The sequence below is a fragment of the Dendrobates tinctorius genome, unplaced genomic scaffold (assembly GCF_039654945.1).
Source record: "Dendrobates tinctorius isolate UK_male_01 unplaced genomic scaffold, ASM3965494v1 ptg000008l, whole genome shotgun sequence".
Taxonomy (NCBI): Eukaryota; Metazoa; Chordata; class Amphibia; order Anura; family Dendrobatidae; genus Dendrobates; species Dendrobates tinctorius.
The window spans coordinates 18,026,357-18,045,339 of record NW_027361676.1 but is presented as its reverse complement, the minus strand read 5'-3'; the positions used below and the strand labels follow the sequence as shown (position 1 = coordinate 18,045,339).

The 18,983-nt window shown below is 45.2% G+C and overlaps 1 protein-coding gene across 3 annotated transcripts in view; it reads right to left on the bottom strand.

Moving 5' to 3' along the window:
* Positions 1-536: 536 nt before the first annotated feature.
* RBM46 (RNA binding motif protein 46) overlaps positions 537-18,983 on the bottom strand; it is an 85,407-nt gene continuing 66,960 nt past the window's right edge. For all 3 annotated transcript variants that reach the window (XM_073576404.1, XM_073576405.1, XM_073576403.1), the window contains exon 5: positions 537-2,796. In XM_073576404.1, the coding sequence (XP_073432505.1) occupies positions 2,606-2,796 (191 nt within the window). In that variant the 3' untranslated portion in view covers positions 537-2,605. The remainder of the gene's footprint in view (positions 2,797-18,983) is intronic.

Sequence of the window (18,983 nt, the reverse complement as noted above, 5' to 3'; positions counted from 1 at the left end):
CCTAATCCGGGAGTGTCTTTTCAAAGTATGTTTTGTCTGAAACACGGCAGAGATTTAGAGTAAAAGATGCACATCTGCAATAACACAGACACTGTCCGGATTCATGTTGCCATCATTCAGGGAGCATAATTGGCGGACAGGTTCATCTTAAATGCTATATTGATTTAAGTGGCATGTGCACTTTGACTTTCAAGAATGATGTAAGTTCACATACGTTATGTCATTAATATACCCAAGATATACCTGAAGGTTTATATGTCATTTATTGCACATGTTGAGAATATTTTTGTATGTAAATTTCATGGAGCGATATATTTTTAGCACTTGGAGTAATTTATTTATTTATGTGTATACAGTAAAATGGCCTGAGAAAGGAGATGCTTTACTGACTGTTGCCACAGTTAAACTAAACTATCCTGATAGTTTATGCTAATATGGCAGCATCAAACATGGAGTGTTACAACCCTGTATCCCGTATGTTGTATGCAGTGATGTATACAGTACATGCTTGTGTTCAGGTAAAAAAAAATCCAATGGCAGTGACAACTGTACTTCTATTTATTACAACTAATACTTAACGCATGATTTAACACAAACAGAGAATGAAACAATTTTGGTCTAACGCTAATATTTCACAAACGTGAAGAACAATATGCCCAATGTAATAAGATATTATCTGAGAACATGTTAACACATTTGTTTAAGAGCAACGTGACATTTGAAAAATAATCTTTAAGTGCATTTTTCCCAAGAGGAAATCTACCTAACACAATCTTTTGACAGCGCTGGAGTATGAGAGTAGGTACTAAAAATGAGCAGATTTCATATACTGTAAATCTCTCACATGGTCTTAACAATGGCCATTCAATTAATTACTTATGGATGTATTGCTACTCTTGTCAAGTGCTTGTCAAGGGATTAAAACTCATCTCTGTTCAGTTTTCCTTTTTAGAAAACTAAAAGTTAAAACATCAGCAAGTGACATTGCAGGGCATAATAAACATGGCTGGCACATACATGGACAATTAACGATATCATCTAAAGCCAGCCCTTATAACATATTCCAAGTAGTGCCCTTATCTTCAGATGAATTGGACCTATGCTATTTATATGTCTCCATACATGACACAGTACACACCTTACAGCTTCTACATTCTAGAAATATCAGTTATCGACAGAACTGCACTATTACTATGCTATCTGGGAAGCAAAGCGTAGTTTGGAAATTCCTAGATGCCAGGAACCCTTTTCCTCTAAAAATGTATTGGCACTCTCTGGGCTCTCTATTCATGAATATGAAAGTTCTTCTTGCCTGATTGCTTTGCTACTTAAAAAACAAACTTGTTGCTCACAAAGTTAAATTGTTTGCAGTCAATCACAAGCTGCAGCAATCCAGAGGCTGGTGGAAAGGTGACATCTCTATTTCCTGTGTCATTTTACAGCTTGTTTGCCAACCCTTTGTATGTGCTCACACATTAAAGAGAACCTGTCATCAGGTCAAAAGGACAAGTTTTTGCTTTTGTTTTAGGGTTTGCGTTCTGTGTCCCCGTCGGGGCATGTGTCCGAAATCCCACACAAAACGGTTTCCGGATGGATTTTTATACAGAATGCAATGTGAAAGTACCCTGACTATTCAGCCTTTTTATTTTGTGCTAATTTTGATGGTCTTTAAAAAGGAGATTGCTCACAAGATTTGTTGGTGACGTGACTTTGGGCTGCCCTGTACTATGCTGTGAGCCATGCCTTCTTAATAAAGACCAGAAACATTAGAATAATATAAAAGGGTCATATATCTGAAATTGTATGGCAGATTTAATAAAAAAAAAAAATAATACTCAGGGAAGCAGTGGGAATAAAATAAGGCCAAAAACTGTCCACTTCACCTGGTGACAAGTCATCTTTAACAATGTATAAATGTCCTTAATTTATTTTGTGCCTCCTTCAAAAATGTATTACTAGAAAGTCCCAGGAAAATGGAATTACACCTTCCATTATGAATGTCTCAAAAAGTTTCACAGATTCTTGACTTTTCCGGCCTCATCTGCTCAGCCCATTCAAATTTTGTGTTGTACAGTAGTAAGTGTTCTGCATGTAGAGAATAAGCCAATATTTATGAAGGCATAAAAAATGCATGAAATATTAGCCTGAGAAAGCTATTTTACCCAATAAATGTACAATAACATCTGAATATTAGGAAACCTGCTCTTAAATTGATAAGATTTTATTCACACTGGCAGTCAGAATAGTATTGTGTAACTGCACTTTTCTGCCCCCCTAAAAAGGGATGACAATGAATAAAAAAAAACTAAAAAAAAAAAACCTGACAAACCTATCAGTCAGTTCAATCCATCAAGATTTCTTAAAAAATAGTACTGTCCTATACACCAAGGATCCTTTAAAAAAGAATCCATAATGTCAATATGAATGAGGACATGAAACAGAAATCTGGAGGTCTTGTAGCATCATCCTACACATGCATGTAGGAAAACAACAGTATAATTCAGACCACTTAAAGCTGAAACCATACTGATGAACACAAGTATAAAGGAACCAAAAATAAATTACATCAACAAAGACATGAAAACATAAGAAATGCATAACTGATCTAAAAATAAGAAGACTGATTAGGGACAAAAAGTCCTTGCTCCATGTGGCTTCCATTTGTGACGGACAATGTCGGTGACACTGAGTAGCTTGGGTAAGAATAAGGCCTAGATGTGAACGATGACAAACTTGCTGATACAGGTGACTGAGCACTGCTAACAGACGTCAGAGAACTGTGATGAAAGCTGTAGCCTGAAACCATGAAAAGACAGGAAAGCAAAAAGAATTTTAAAAAATTAAATATACAATGACTAAACAATAAGGGCAACAAATAAACAATAATTTCTGCCTTAAGCATTATAAGAAAGCAGTGATATACATTGATAAAAAGGAAATTTTTGTGTACTCACCGTAAAATCTCTCTTAGCCTCTAATTGGGGGACAAAGAACCATGGGGTGTTATGCTGCTGTCCCCTAGGAGACGACACTATGCATAATCTGAAAATGATTAACTATGGCTCCTCCTCTGCAGTATACACCCCTGGACGGTGTCAGCCTTCTCCAGTTTTGTGCAAAAGCATTAGGAGGAAAGTAACAGAAATAACATAACCATGCCTGTAAGAAGGCTACTATGTGCTCAAAGAACAATATGAGAACTCAACCGTAAACAACGGCCCATAAGGGCAACAGGGTGGGAGCTGTGTCCCCCAATTAGAGGCTAAGAGAAAGAGATTTTACGGTGATTACGGTGAGTACACAAAAATTTCCTTTGCTCTGTCGCCTCATTGGGGGACACAGAACCATGGGACGTCCCAAAGCAGTCCCTGGGTGGGAAGCAATGCTATTGTGCTAGCAGGTCCCTAAACTTGGGGCACTGCCGCCTGCAGAACCCGTCTACCCAGGCTCACATCCGATGAGGACTGGGTATGAACACTGTAGTGTTTCGTAAACGTTTGTAGGCTAGTCCAAGTAGCCGCCTTACACACATGTTGTGCCGAAGCCTGGTGCCGAATGGCCCAGGAGGCCCCTACTGCCCGCGTAGAGTGCGCCGTGAGGGGAATTGTTAAGTCGATAAGCCTCTTGTATGGTGGACTTGATCCACCTGGTAAGGGTAGCTTTGGAAGCCGGCAGACCCTTGTGAACGCGCTCCGGAAGAAGGAAAAGGGAATCAGACTTCCGGAAGGGTGCAGTCCTAGACACGTATATACGCAATGCCCTGACGAGGTCAAGCGTATGCAGAGCCTTCTCCACTCTATGAATCGGAACCGGGCAAAGGGATGGCAGTGAAATTTGTTCAATGAGGTGGAAGGTGGACACAACCTTCGGAAGGAAGGATGGTACTGTATGGAGAACCACCTTGTCCTGGTGAAAAGCTAGGAAAGGCCGTCTGTAGGAGAGTGCTGACAATTCAGACACCCTGCGCAGCGAGGTGATTGCCACCAGAAAAACCACTTTCTGTGACAGGATGCGGAGTGGGACTTCCTTAAGGGGTTCGAAAGGTGGTGCCTGTAATGCTGTCAGGACCAGGTTGAGATCCCACGTTTCCAGTGGGCGTCTGCAGGGGGGAGCCAATCGAGAAACTCCCTGGAGAAAAGTCCTTACTTGCGGCTTATTAGCAATACGCCTTTGGAAAAGCACTGAAAGCGCTGACACCTGACTCTTAAGTGAGCCTAGGGATAACCCGGCGTCCAGGCCTGATTGAAGAAAACCCAGCACCTTCGGGAGGGAATAAGGGAGTGGGACTTGTCCACAGGATTCGCACCAGGTAAAGAAAGCTCTCCAGGTACGATAATAAATCTTGGCGGAAGCTGGCTTTCTTGCTCTGATCATGGTTGTGATGACGTCTGGTGAGAGCCCTGCTTGGGTTAGAACCCAGGTTTCAAGGGCCACGCCGTCAAATTGAGAGCCCCTGAGTTCAGATGGTAGAACGGACCTTGTGACAGAAGGTCGTGACGGTTGGGGAGACGCCAGGGGGCGTCTGTTGTAAGTTGCACGATGTCGGCGTACCATGTACATCTGGGACAGTCCGGCGCGATCAGGATGGTTGGATCTCCCTCTTGTTTGATCTTCCTCACGACTCTGGAGATCAGGGGGATGGGTGGAAAAATGTACAGAAGCTGGAACTGGGTCCAGTCCTGCACCAGGGCATCCGCTCCGAGCGACCGCGGGTCGCGTGTCCTGGCCATGAAATTGGAGACCATGGCATAGAAATGGGATGCCATTAGGTCCACATCCGGGGTCCCCCAGCGATGGCAGATCTGGTGAAAAATTTCGGGATGGAGAGACCACTCCCCCGCATCCATTCGTTGTCTGCTGAGGAAGTTGGCTTCCCAGTTGTCCACACCCAGAATGTGGACCGCTGAGTACCGACCTCGTATCTTCCGCCCAGTGGAGGATATGTGCCACTTCTCTCATCGCCTGGGCACTGCGGGTCCCGCCTTGGTGATTCACATATGCCACCGCCGTGGCATTGTCCGACTGTATCCTTATGTGAGAGGCTGCCAGCAAGCGATGAAAGGCTCTCAGTGCCAGGAAGATGGCCTGAATTTCCAGAATATTGATGGGCAAGGTCGTTTCCGCTTGTGACCACTTGCCTTGTGCCCTGTGATGTAGGTGCACCGCACCCCAACTTGTCAGGCTTGCATCGGTGGTCAGGACCTTCCAGTGACCCGAGAAAAGATTTTCCTCTTGCAAGCGAAGTTGGCTTGAGCCACCAGTGTAGGGACCTCCTGGTTGACGATGTCAACCAGAATTCCCTGTCAAGGGAGAAAGGATTCCTGTCCCAAGACTTGAGGATGGCAAGTTGAAGATGCCTGAGGTGAAACTGGGCAAATGGTACCGCCTCCAATGCTGCTTCCATCCTGCCGAGGACTCTCAAGGCAAACCGGAGGGATCGAGGAGGATTGCGGAGGGGTATGCGAACTCCCAGATGGAGAGCCAGTGTCTTGTCCCTGGGTAGGAGCGCCAGACCCCTGGAAGTGTTGAATAGCATCCCCAGGAAGGTCAGGGCCTGACTCAGGGTAGTCGATGACTTTTGTAGGTTGACTAACCAGCCCAGGCGATTCAGTGTGTCGATTGTGATTAAGACACTGTCCTCACAGTCCTTGAAGGTGGAAGCCTTGATGAGAAGGTCGTCCAGGTATGGAACGACTACAATGCCTCTGGAGTGTAGAACGTCCATGGTAGCTGCCATGACCTTGGTAAGCGTTCTTGGAGCCGTGGCAAGCCCGAATGGGAGAGCCACGAACTGGTACTGGTCCTGGTTGATCGCGAACCTGAGAAACCGTTGATGGGCGGAAGCAATTAGTATGTGCAGGTATGCGTCTTGTATATCTATGGAGGTGAGATATTCTCCCTGATCCATGGACGCAATGATGGACCGAATGGACTCCATGCGAAAATGACGGACCCGTACATATTTGTTGAGCTGTCTAGTATGGGTCGGACGCTGCCTCCTTTCTTGGGGACTACGAATAGATTGGAGTAGAACCCTCGGAAGCGTTCGTTCACGGGAACCGGTACCACGACTCCTGCTTGAAGGAGAGAGACCGCTTTGTGGAAGGCACGAGCCTTGTCTGGGGGTTTTGGTGGAACAGACAGGAAGAACCGGTTCGGTGGACTGGAAGTGAACTCTGTCTTGTATCCGGAAGACACTATTTCCCTGACCCACCTGTCTTCTGTAATAGGCAGCCAGACTTGCTGAAAGAGTAGAAGTCGCCCGCCTACTGGTGGTGTCTTCCGGAGTTCGTGAATCATGATGAAGCGAAGTTCTGAGGTTTTCCTCCCTTGGGTTTCGCTTGGCCTGCTTTCGACTGCCAGGTCCTGTCTGGCCTCTGCACCGCTCGTGGGTTGTCCCTGCATGGAAAGCGGTTACGATTTTGTGCTGGTCGCGAGACGGACCAGCCCGAAGAATTCCGAAAGGATCGGAATCGTGTCTGGTTACGCCGTTTGAACGTGCGTCTTGGTTTCAGCTGAGGGAGAGAGGTACTCTTACCCACAGTGGCGTTGGATATCATTATGTCCAACTTTTCACCAAAAAGTCGTCCACTAAGGTACGGGAGATGCGTGAGGGACTTTTTTGAGGCCGCATCCACTTTCCATTCCCGCAGCCAGAGGATACGCCGGATCGTGATGACGTTTGCTGCCATCCCCGCTACACCTCTTGCAGAGTCCAGGGCTGCATCAAGCATGTAATCTGCTACAACTGCTATTTGAACCGCTTGGTCCGAAAGCCCGGGATTTGAAGCTTGAAGACCCTCTTGCATTGCTTTGGCCCAAGCCAGAATGGCCTTGGCCGCCCAAACTGAAGCGAACACGGAGGCAGGGAGGCCCCTGCAGATTCGAAAACTGAACAGGCCATGCGTTTTACCTGCAGGTCTGCTGCGTCCCTGAGGGTTGAGCTATCTGGCAGTGAGAGTAGGGTCTGTGCTGCTAGCCTAGAGACTGGGGGGACCACTTCAGGTGGGTCTGTCCACCCCTTGGTGTCCTCTGGGAAGGGGTACCTTGCTTCCAAATATTTGCGATTGGCAAATTTCTTCTCAGGCTGCGAGAACTGCTTAGTATCGTCTGAAACTCCGGGTGATTAGGGAAGGCCTTAGGTGGTTTCAGGACACTTTCAAAGCAAATTTTGTGTTCTGGGGCTTCCGGGGTTGGATCAGAAATTCCAGCACCCGGTGGATAGCAGAGACTATGTCCTCAACTAGCGCTGTAGTGCTAGGGGGACAAGGTACCGCAGACCTCTCCGTTTCATTGTCTGAGTCGGAGTCACAGATGCCTTCCGAATCTTGCGTGTCACTAAGGCGTTCCCTGGTGGGCAAAGTGGAGGGGAGGTCTGCTGTGGTCGGAGATCGCTGTGGGGATCTGCGTTGTCTGTCTCTGGTAGGGGACGGTCTAGGTGACCTGGAATCACTGTGTCTCTCCTTGGAGGGAGATGACTGTGTGCTATGGGATGACGCAGATGACCGTGACCTGTGGGTTCGCTTACGTCTGCGAGTGTCGGAAACAGCATGTTCCCGAGACAAGTTATCCTTTTGCTGGGTAACGTTCATAGCCAAGACATGCCCCTGCAGAGCCTGCAGCAGTGTGGTTAGATTATCTATGGACTGTGTCATAGACTGCGACATCTGAGCAGCCAATTCCGGCGTAGTAGCCGACGCTGAAGCATTGGTAGGGGCTTCCTGGGGTTCTGACCCAGTGTTTTGGATGCAATCCCGGTAATGCGGGTACGTGCTACCACTGGGGAGAGTGGTTGTGCAGGCTGTGCAGAATGCATAAAAACAGTCCTGCCTGGTTCTTTCTCGAGCCCAGCATAGTGCACAGAGGCTGGCTATCAGGGACCCTACAGGGGTGGCTGCGCAGAGGAGCCTATAGGAGAGCCTTATAGGTGATATGGATTCACAGCTGAGTAAAGAGAACCCAGCTGTGATCTTACCCCACCAGTGTGCCCCTAGGTCCAAGGCCGGCAAATCAGTCCTGTGCCCCCCCGGAGACTGCTGACGTTGCTGTGGGCGTCCTGTCAGAGATGGCTTGCAGCAAAGATGGCCACCGGGACGCTGAGGAGAAGGGGCGGAGAGCTGAAAAGGGCGGGCAGGGCTATGTAAAAACGCACCCTTTCTGCCTCGATCCGCCCCTTCTATGACACTATAGAGTGTCATAACCGTCATCCGGGGGGCGGGGAGAAGGCGGCGGCTTCAGCTAGGCCGAAGCCACGGTCTAAATTAGAAGCCTGATGCCCAGGAGGGCTCCAGGCCGGCGCGGATGTCCGTATGGGGGGTCCCCCTGAGGCGCTATAAAGCCGGTGCTGCCGCAGAGACAGGGGCGCAGGGAGCCCTGTCTCTGTATGTGCCAAGTCTGTCTGCACTGTTCCCCGGCCCCAACAGGAACCCGCAGCGAGGCTGGGGTCCCCGGCTGTTTAAGCTCCAGAATTCTGCCTTATATAGACCATACCTGTGGTGTCTCAACTTAATGCCCCCAGAGGGGGATTAAGGAGGGTGCGTCTGTCACCATCAGGGGTCTTCATCCTCGCCTCAACCTCAACCCAGACCCCCAAAGAGGTTGGGGAAGGAGGGGGATCTCGACTTCGAACCAGTACGTGAGACACTGGGGAAGGAGCAACATGTATTCTCTTAGTACTTTTGCTTCCCCCTGACCCCGCACCTTTCATGAATAAATACCTTTTTTATATCGTTCAGATGTATGTAAACTGCCGCTGTCTGGTCCGCTGGGCGGGGCTTATTCAACTGCTCCCCCCCATCTTGCTCTATGCATTTCTTCTTGTGTAGAGCAAGACAGGGAGTGGGGAGCACTTGAATAAGCCCCGCCCATCGGACCGGACCGTGGCAGTTTACATACATCTGAATCGATATAAAAAAGGCATTTATGCATGAAAGGTGCGGGGTCAGGTGGAAGCAAAAGTACTAAGAGAATCCTTATGTGACACAATTGAATGATATCATTATATCTCAAAAAAGGGGTGACAGATTCCCTTTAACACAGATAAGTGTAAGGTTATGCACATGGGAAGGAGAAACAGATGCTATAATTACTTACTAAATGGGAAACTGCTGGGGAAATCAGACATGGAAAAAGACTTAGGCATCTTAGTCAATAAGAAGCTAAATTGGAGTGCCCAGTGTCAGGCAGCTGCCGCCAAAGCAAATAGGGTCATGGGATGTATTAGAAGAGGTCTGGGGACACGAGATGAAAACATAATTCTCCCTCTGTACAAATCACTTGTCACACCACTCTTGGAGTATTGTGTGCAATTTTGGACGCCAGTGCTCAAGAAAGACATTACTGAACTTGAAAGGGTTCAAAGGCGGGCTACTAAAATGATATATGGAGTTGGTTCACTACAATACCCAGAAAGGTTATCAAAATTAGGTCTATTTACTCTAAAAAAGAGAAGACTTAGAGGAGACTTAATATATATGTACAAGTATATCAGAGGGCAATACAGAGATCTCTCCAATGAACTGTTTGTACCAAGGACTGTGACAAGAACATGGGGGCATTCTCTTCGTTTGGAGGAAAGACAATTTCTGCACCAGCATAGAAGAGGGTTCTTCACGGTAAGAGCAGTGAGGCTCTGGAATTCTCTTCCTGGGAAGTGGTGATGGCCAACTCACTGAATGAATTTAAGAAAGGAATGGATGCTTTTCTTTTGAGTAACAGTATAGAAGGTTATGAATAACAGATTATAGGTAGATGGTTAACCCAGCTTAGGGGAAGGAAAATTGTCTATGGAGAAAATTGGCTTCTACTCTGTGGGTTTTTTGCCTTCCCCAGGATCAACAATGCAGAACAGCTGCACTCAAAATAGGCTGAACTAGATGGACATAAGGTCTTCCTTCAGCCTTCAAAACTATGTTACTATGTATTGTATGGACAATAGCTCCAGTGTCTCCAATGTGATGTATATATACCAGCTTCAGTGTCTCTTATATAAGGACACCAGCCTTAATGTCTCCTATGTGATGTATGGACACCAGCCTCAGTGGTTGCTATGTGATTTATGGACAGCAGCTTCAGTGTCTCCTATATGATTTATGGATAGCAGCCTCATTGTCTTCTATGTGATTTATGGACAGCAGCCTCAGTGTCTCCTATGTGATTTATTGACAGCAGCCTCATTGTCTCCTATGTGATTTATGGACAGCAACCTCATTGTCTAATATGTGATTTAAGGACAGCAGCCTCATTGTCTCCTATGTGATGTGTGGACATCATTCACGCCATTGGCATTTTACATTTTTTCCTCCCTTTCTTCCAAGGGCCATATCTTTTTTTATATTTCCGTCAATATTACCATATGAGGGCTAGTTTTTTGCGGCTCCATTGATTTTACTGTATAGTGTACTGGAAAACATGGAAAAAAAATCCAAGTGCAGTTAAATTTCAAAAAATTGCAATTCCACAATTGTTTTTTTATTATTATTTTTTTTAACTGACCTGGCAATATGATTCCCCAGGTCAGTACAAGTCTATTAGTTTATTTTTATTTAAGTGCAGAAAAAAAATCTGAAATTCGTATGAAAATTTTTTTTTTGAACTTTTGTGTTTTTTCTTCATTTTTTGAAAACTTTTCCCCCTTTTTACTTCATTTAATAGTCCCCTTAGGAGACTTGAAGAGGAGATCGTCTGTGCTATACATCGCAGTACATATGCAGTGTAGCATATCAGAAATCACGATCTCTTATGAACGCGGGCCACAAGCCAGTGTTCACAGGTGGATCATAATATAACAGGCACAGTGGTCTCCTGCTGACCCCCGACTGTCATGACAATCCATTCGTGACACGCAATCACATGACAGGGTCGCCGATGGGCGAGATGAATTGATGCGCTTCTCGCCAGCGTATGTTAAATCCCGCTATCAGAGATTGACAGTGGGAATTAACTTGGTCATTCCATGTCAAGTGAACCAATGAATATTACCACTATATTTTTATTTAGTTTGAGAATGTGTTTTTTGGTAAAACTGTGTTAGAAGATGCAAAATGTGAAGAAAAAAAAAATTCTATCAATTTTAGTTTTAATTCATTTTCAAAGTTGTGAAAAAATGAAAATTCCTGTGTTGCATGCCTTTAAGTTTCTACTCATAACTCAGGCAAGAAAGATAGATAAATGGGAAAAACACAATTCACCGCCAAAGAGTACATGCTTTCAACTTGTCACAAGAATATTTTTGTTAATATTTTACCCATGTGGAATCAGATGCAAAATTTCAAAATGCTTTTCCGAAAAACCAATATTAAATAAAAAAAAAATTCTCATGTGCCTCCAATCCTCCCCTAGCCACATCTGTATCAAAATTCAATTTGGGCTCTCAATGGGATCATTCTTAAAAAAAATAACACCCTCCTCCATATAAACAGTGTCAATTCAAAAATCTGGTGCATGTTTTCCAAATAAAAAACTCGTGTTTTGAGATATTGGGAGAGTGAGACGGATGCTTCCACTGCTTTTGCACACGACAAACAGACTGTGAGATGAGCTTTATAAACACTCAGATCGTCCCGCTCAAACTGCGCTCCATCAATCCAGTCACATCTCCCAGATCTGCCCAGTAATGGAGACAACTTGAGCAGATTCTGGAAAGGTGAGCACACCATAGACGGGGTGTGGAATATAGCAATAATTAAAATAGAAAAAGAACAAAAGAATAAATACCTGAAGGGGAAAATTAAGTGGTTAAGACTGACACAAGTGAAGTATTATTTTCCATTGAGTGAAACAGGAATAAAAACAAGCGCTTTTTTCATTCAGCAACGACAGTGAAGTTCATGAAGTGACTGAAGGCACAAGATTGGCAATAGATGAGAAAACTGATTATGTGACTTGTGAATATGATCAGCAATGGTGGCTGGGTAATGTACTCTCCAAAGACTATGCAAATAAAAAAGTAGAAGTGACTTTTTTTTGCATCCTTCTGGGCCATCATCATTTGTGTATCCAAGAAAACCAGACATATTAAAAGTAAACAAAAATCGGATATAAGTCAGGAGAATCCAAACACCATAAGGCTGTGTGCACACGCTGCGGATTTTGCTGCGGTTCCGCAGCGGTTTTGGCCGCTGCGGACCCGCAGCAGTTTTTGCTGCGGTGTACAGTACCATGATTCCCTATGGGAATCAAAAACCGCAGTGCAGACGGTGCGGAATTTTCCGCGCGAATTATCTGCGGTTTTCAATCCGCAGAAAGAATTGACATGTCAATTCTTTCTGCGGATTCTCCTGCGTTTGCCATCTCCTCTATTGAGGAGATGAAAAACCGCAGGGCAAAACCGCAGAGCAATCCGCAGGTAAAACCGCAGGTCTTTTGACCTGCGGTTTCACCTGCGGATTTTACAAAATCCGCGCGGATGAATCCGCACCTAGTGCACACAGCCTAACATGCCATACAAACTATCTGACACAGAAGGAAATGGCCAGTTAGTAAGAGATTGTGGACAAGATTGAGACTATGTGCCCACGTAGCGATTCTGAAGCAGAATAAACCTGAGTTGAATCGCACACCCTGCTCCCAGGAAAAAGCATGTGTTTTTTGACGCGCTTTTGTAAGCGTTTGTCAAGCGTTTTTGCCCATATAATTGATGGTATGCGGAATTGCATGCGATTCCGCAAAATTAATGAACATGCTGCGTTTTTAATCGCTAAGCGTTTCCGCAGCGGTTAAAAACGCATCATTGACACATGTGCGTTTTTCATTAAAAATCAATTGGATGCTTTTCTTAAGCGTTTCTGCAGCAGAATCGCTTGTCAAAAAGCGCTGCAGAAACGCTTAAAAATGTTACGCCTAAGGCTGTGTGCCCACGTAGCGTTTTTTTAAGCGTTTTTGATGCGTTTTTCGGGGTCAAACCGCATCAAAAACGCTTAAAAGCATCCCATTCATTTAAATGCATTTTGGGATTTTTGTGCAAATGGATGCGTTTTTTTACCACTAAGGAAACGCTTAGCGGTAAAAAAACGCAGCATGTTCATTCATTTCCACTTAGGTCTGCGTTTTTGGCTATTTCCTATAGTCCAAAAGATGCGCGGAAAAAAACGCATCAAAAACGCGCGTTTTTTCCGCAAAAAAAAACGCACAAAAATTGCGGCAAATCTTTTCTCAAAGTTTTCTGGGAAGGAGAACCCGTTTAATGAGCGTTTAAAAAACGCTACGTGGGCACATAGCCTAAATCTCACCCAGTAGAAGGGACAAATTGATGATAAAAGCTCAGTTTAAACACTTACTGTTAATTGTACAGACTAGTTAATTTTGTTTTACCGTATTTTTCGGACTATAAGACGCACCGGACCATAAGACGCACCCCAATTTTCAGAAGGAAAATAGGGAAAAAAATAATAATGTGTCAAATGTGGGTCCGTCTTACATTCCGAATTCAGCTTACCTGGGAAGGGATCCGGCACAGGTGGAGGAGTGGTCACAGGGGTCATTCAGTGGTCCAGGCTCGTGCGGTGGCGGCAGGTTGGTTGTGCTGGAGCAGCTGGGCTGTACTGGGGCAGCTGGGCTGGGCTGTGCTGGGGCAGGTGGGCTGTGCTGGGGCAGGTGGGCTGGGGCAGCTGGGCTCTGTGGGGTGAGGGTGGCTGCTCTCTGTGCTCCGGTGCAGGGGCGGCGGCTCTGCCGGCATTTCCTCCAAGCCCAGAGGCCCCCGCACATCCCTTGCTGGCCGCCGCCGTGTTGCGGTGGCCTCCGGGACATGGACGTCGGGAAGATGGCCGCCGGTCCGGGGACGTCGCATGCGCAGGTTCAGATCTCGTCCCGAGATCTCGGGGGACGAGATTCAAATCTCGGCAACGAGATCTCATCCCCCGAGATCTCGGGACGAGATCTGAACCTGCGCATGCGCCGTCCCAGGACCGGCGGCCATGTTCCCGGAGGCCACCGCAACATGGCGGCGGCCAGCAAGGGATGTGCTGGGGCCTCCGGGCTTGGAGGAAATGCCGGCGGAGCCGCCGCCCCTGCACCGGAGCACAGAGAGCCGCTACCCCTGCACCGGAGCACAGCGTGCTGCCACCACCGCACTACAGAGCCCCCGCGGCACCCGCACCAGCCTCGGAGGTTAGTACATTGCGACCATAAGACGCACCCCCCCACTTTCCCCAAAAATTTTGGGGGAAAAAAGTGCGTCTTATGGCCCAAAAAATACGGTATTTTAAAGCTTGATGATTTAATGACTATACTTCGTTTAAAAACTTGAAAAAAGACATGTTTAGAGTCACAGTAATAAAAAATTATACATATATATTTGAATTTTTTTTTTTCCCTTTAGTATTAAACATATGATTAGGATGAGACTGTATTTAGAAAATCACACTTAAAAATATGATCCAAAGGAGTCCAACTTGAATCTTTGTACAAATGTAACCAAAAACTCAAGTAAAGCCTTTTTTGAAAATTTTATAACATATTGTTTTTTCAAAATTGTGCACCAAAATTTTGAATTGGACACTTCAACAACAAAATATCAACAAACATAATTGTGTGACATATCAAATTAAAACCTGTACTATTCTAAACTGTTTAGCCACATCAAAGGCTCTCCAAATGCGATATGGTGTCAAGCCAATTCTGCGTTGAAAAAGTCAAACGGCACTCATTCCCTTCCGAGCTCTGCCATGTGCCCAAACAGTGGACCCCCCCTACATATCAGGTATCAGAGTACTCAGGACAAATTGCACAATAACCTTTGCAGTCCAATTTCTCCTGTTACCCTTAGTAAAATAAAAAATTGGACCTGAAGTAATTTTTTGTGAAAAAAAGTTAAATGTTTATTTTTTTTAAAACATTCAAAAAAATCCTGTGAAGCACCTGAAGGGTTAATAAACTTCTTGAATGTGGTTTTGAGTACGGTCAGGGGTGCAGTTTTTAGAATGTTATCACTTATGGGTATTTTCTATCATATAGACCCCTCAAAGTGAATTCAAATGTGATGTGGTCCCTAAAAAAAAAAAATGGTGCTGTTAAAAATGAGAAATCGCTGGTCAACTTTTATCCCTTATAACTTCCTAACAAAAAAAAAATTTGGTTCCAAAATTGTGCTGATGTAAAGTAAACATGTGAGAAATGTTACTTATTAAGTATTTTGTGAGCCATATCTCTGTGATTTAAGGGCATGAAAATTCAAAGTTGGAAAATTTCAGTTTTTTTCACAAATAAACGCAAGTTATATGAATGAAATTTTACCACTAACATGAAGTACAATATGTCACGAGAAAACAATGTCAGAATCACTGGGATCCATGGAAGCGTTCCAGAGTTATTACCTCATAACGGGACAGTGGTCAGAAGTAACAAAGTAACATAGTTTTGAAGGCTGAAGAGGAAGACCTTATGTCCATCTAGTTCAGCTTATTTTTAGTGCAGCTGTTCTGCATTGTTGATCCTGGGGAAGGCAAAAAAACCCAGAGTAGAAGCCAATTTTCTCCATAGGGAAAAAAATTCCTTCCCCTAAGCTGGGTCAACCATCTCCCTATAATATTCTGTTATTCGTAACCTTCTATACTGTTACTCACAAGAAAAGCATCCATTCCTTTCTTAAATTCATTCAGTGAGTTGGCCATCACCACTTCCTCAGGAAGAGAATTCCAGAGCCTCACTGCTCTTACAGTGAAGAACTCTCTTCTATGCTGGTGCAGAAATTGTCTTTCCTCCAAACGAAGAGAATGCACCCTTGTTCTTGTCACAGTCCTTGGTACAAACAGTTCATTGGAGAGATCTCTGTATTGCCCTCTGATATACTTGTACATACACTCACTGGCCACTTTATTAGGTACACCTGTCCAACTGTGTGTTAAGACTTAATTTCTAATCAGCCAATCACATGGCGGCAACTCAGTGCATTTAGGCATGTAGACATGGTCAAGACAATCTCCTGCAGTTCAAACCGAGCATCAGTATGGGGAAGAAAGGTGATTTGAGTGCCTTTGAACGTGGCATGATTGTTGGTGCCAGAAGGGCTGGTCTGAGTATTTCAGAAACTGCTGATCTACTGGGATTTTCACGCACAACCATCTCTAGGGTTTACAGAGAATGGTCCGAAAAAGAAAAAAAATCCAGTGAGCGGCAGTTCTGTGGCCGGAAATGCCTTGTTGATGCCAGAGGTCAGAGGAGAATGGGCAGACTGGTTCGAGCTGATAGAAAGGCAACAGTGACTCAAATTGCCACCCGTTACAACCAAGGTAGGCAGAAGAGCATCTCTGAACGCACAGTGCGTCGAACTTTGAGGCAGATGGGCTACAGCAGCAGAAGACCACACTGGGTACCACTCCTCTCAGCTAAGAACAGGAAACTGAGGCTACAATTTGCACAAGCTCATCGAAATTGGACAGTAGAAGATTGGAAAAACGTTGGCTGGTCTGATGAGTCTCGATTTCTGCTGCGACATTCGGATGGTAGGGTCAGAATTTGGCGTAAACAACATGAAAGCATGGATCCATCCTGCCTTGTATCAACGGTTCAGGCTGGTGGTGGTGGTGTCATGGTGTGGGGAATTTTTTCTTGGCACTCTTTGGGCCCCTTGGTACCAATTGAGCATCGTTGCAACGCCACAGCCTACCTGAGTATTGTTGCTGACCATGTCCATCCCTTTATGACCACAATGTACCCAACATCTGATGGCTACTTTCAGCAGGATAATGCGCCATGTCATAAAGCTCGAATCATCTCAGATTGGTTTCTTGAACATGACAATGAGTTCACTGTACTCAAATGGCCTCCTCAGTCACCAGATCTCAATCCAATAGAGCATCTTTGGGATGTGGTGGAACGGGAGATTCGCATCAGGGATGTGCAGCCGACAAATCTGCGCCAACTGTGTGATGCCATCATGTCAATATGGTCCAAAATCTCTGAGGAATGCTTCCAGCACCTTGTTGAATCTCTGCCACGAAGAATTGAGGCAGTTCTGAAGGCAAAAGGGGGTCCAACCCGTTACTAGCATGGTGTACCTAATAAAGTGGCCAGTGAGTGTATATATTAGGTCTCCCCTAAGTCTTCTCTTTTCTAGAATAAATAGACCTAATTTTGATAACCTTTCTGGGTATTGTAGTGAACCAACTCCATTTATCATTTTAGTAGCCCGCCTTTGAACCCTTTCAAGTTCAGTAATGTCTTTCTTGAGCACCGGCGTCCAAAATTGCACACAATACTCCAAGTGTGGTCTGACGAGTGATTTGTACAGAGGGAGAATTATGTTTTCATCTCGTGTCCCCCAGACCTCTTCTAATGCATCCCATGACCCTATTTGCTTTGGTGGCAGCAGCCTGACACTGGGCACTCCAATTTAGCTTCTTATTGACTAAAATGCCTAAGTCTTTTTCCATGTCTGATTTCCCCAGCAGTTTCCCATTTAGTAAGTAATTGTAGTATGTTTCTCCTTCCCATGTGCATAACCTTACACTTATCTGTGTTAAATCTCATTTGCCATTTTTCAGCCCAATTCTCCAATTTACTCAAATCTGTCTGTAGTTGCAAACTGTCGTCCTTTGTGTTAACTACCTTACATAGTTTTGTATCATCTGCAAATTGTAAATGATAATTGTAAAAATTGTTCCGGTCATTAACGTGCAAACCACCCTTGGGTGTAAAGGGGTTAAAAATGATGTAATACACAGGATGGGCCATTTATGTGAATACACCTAAATAAAATGGGAATGGTTGGTGACCCAGATCGACATGCTGAATTTGCAGAATGGACAAAACAAAATGCTCAGCTACTTACCGGTAGCGGTTTTTCAGGAGCCCATGACAGCACCACGAGAGAGGGGATCCGCCCTTCAGGGACAGGAAACCTACAGACATAAAAAGGCGGCCCTCTCTCCCGCTTCAGTTGGATTACAGAGCATGAGAGGACCTCCCTGGTTAGCAGCAACTTAAATATGTACAGTCAAACTACATGTCCCTACTACTGTGGCTAATTCTTTAAAGTAAGTAAAGGTGCTGACCCAATACGTGAAAGCAGAGGAGGGGAATGTGAAGGTGCTGTCATGGGCTCCTGAAAAACACCACTACCGGTAAGTAGCTGAGCATTTATTCAGTTGCCATGACAGCACCACAAGAGATTTACAGAGATGAGGAGAACTCTAGGGAGGGATAGCTGCCTCAAGCACCTTTCTCCCGAACGTGAGATCGGCGGACCCGCCTAAATCTAATCTATAGTGGTTGAAAAAAGTTGATGAAGAGGACCATGTGGCCTTACATATGTCCTCGAAGGATACTTCCGATCTCTCCGCCCAGGATGTCGCCATGGCCTGAGTAGAGTGCACTCTTATGCCTTCCGGAATCTCCAGCCCACCTGCTGTATAAGCAAAAGAGATAGCCTCCCTAATCCACCTAGCTAGGGTATTCTTGGACACTCTAAGTCCTTTCCTAGCTCCCTGAAACGATACAAATAGAGCATTGTCCCTTTTCCATGGCTCCGTGGCCGCAATGTAACTATGGAGGCACCTTCTCACATCCAGGGAATGGAACTTCTGCTCGGTCGGGTTAGAAGGGATCGGGTAGAAGGATGGGAGGACTATTTCTTGAAGCCTGTGGAACTTCGAGGTGACTTTGGGTAAATATAAGGGGTCTGGCTTTAAGGTGACCCTATCTTCTCTGAACTGGGTATATGGAGGTATTCTAGAGAGGGCTTGTAGATCACTAACCCTCCTGGCTGACGTTAGGGCAATCAACAGGGCTGTTTTGAATGACAGGATCTTTATGGGAATGGAGTCAATAGGCTCAAAGGGAGGCTCTGTTAGTGCTGATAAGACTAAGTTGAGGTCCCATGGGACCAGTCTGTCTTTAATGATTGGCCTGGATCTTGCTGCCGCTTTAATGAATCTAGCCACCCAGTAATTGCTCGCTAAGTTGCAATTATAAAAGGACCCTAGCGCCGAAACCTGGACCCTAAGTGTATTCGTGGCTAGGCCCATCTCCAACCCCCTCTGAAGAAA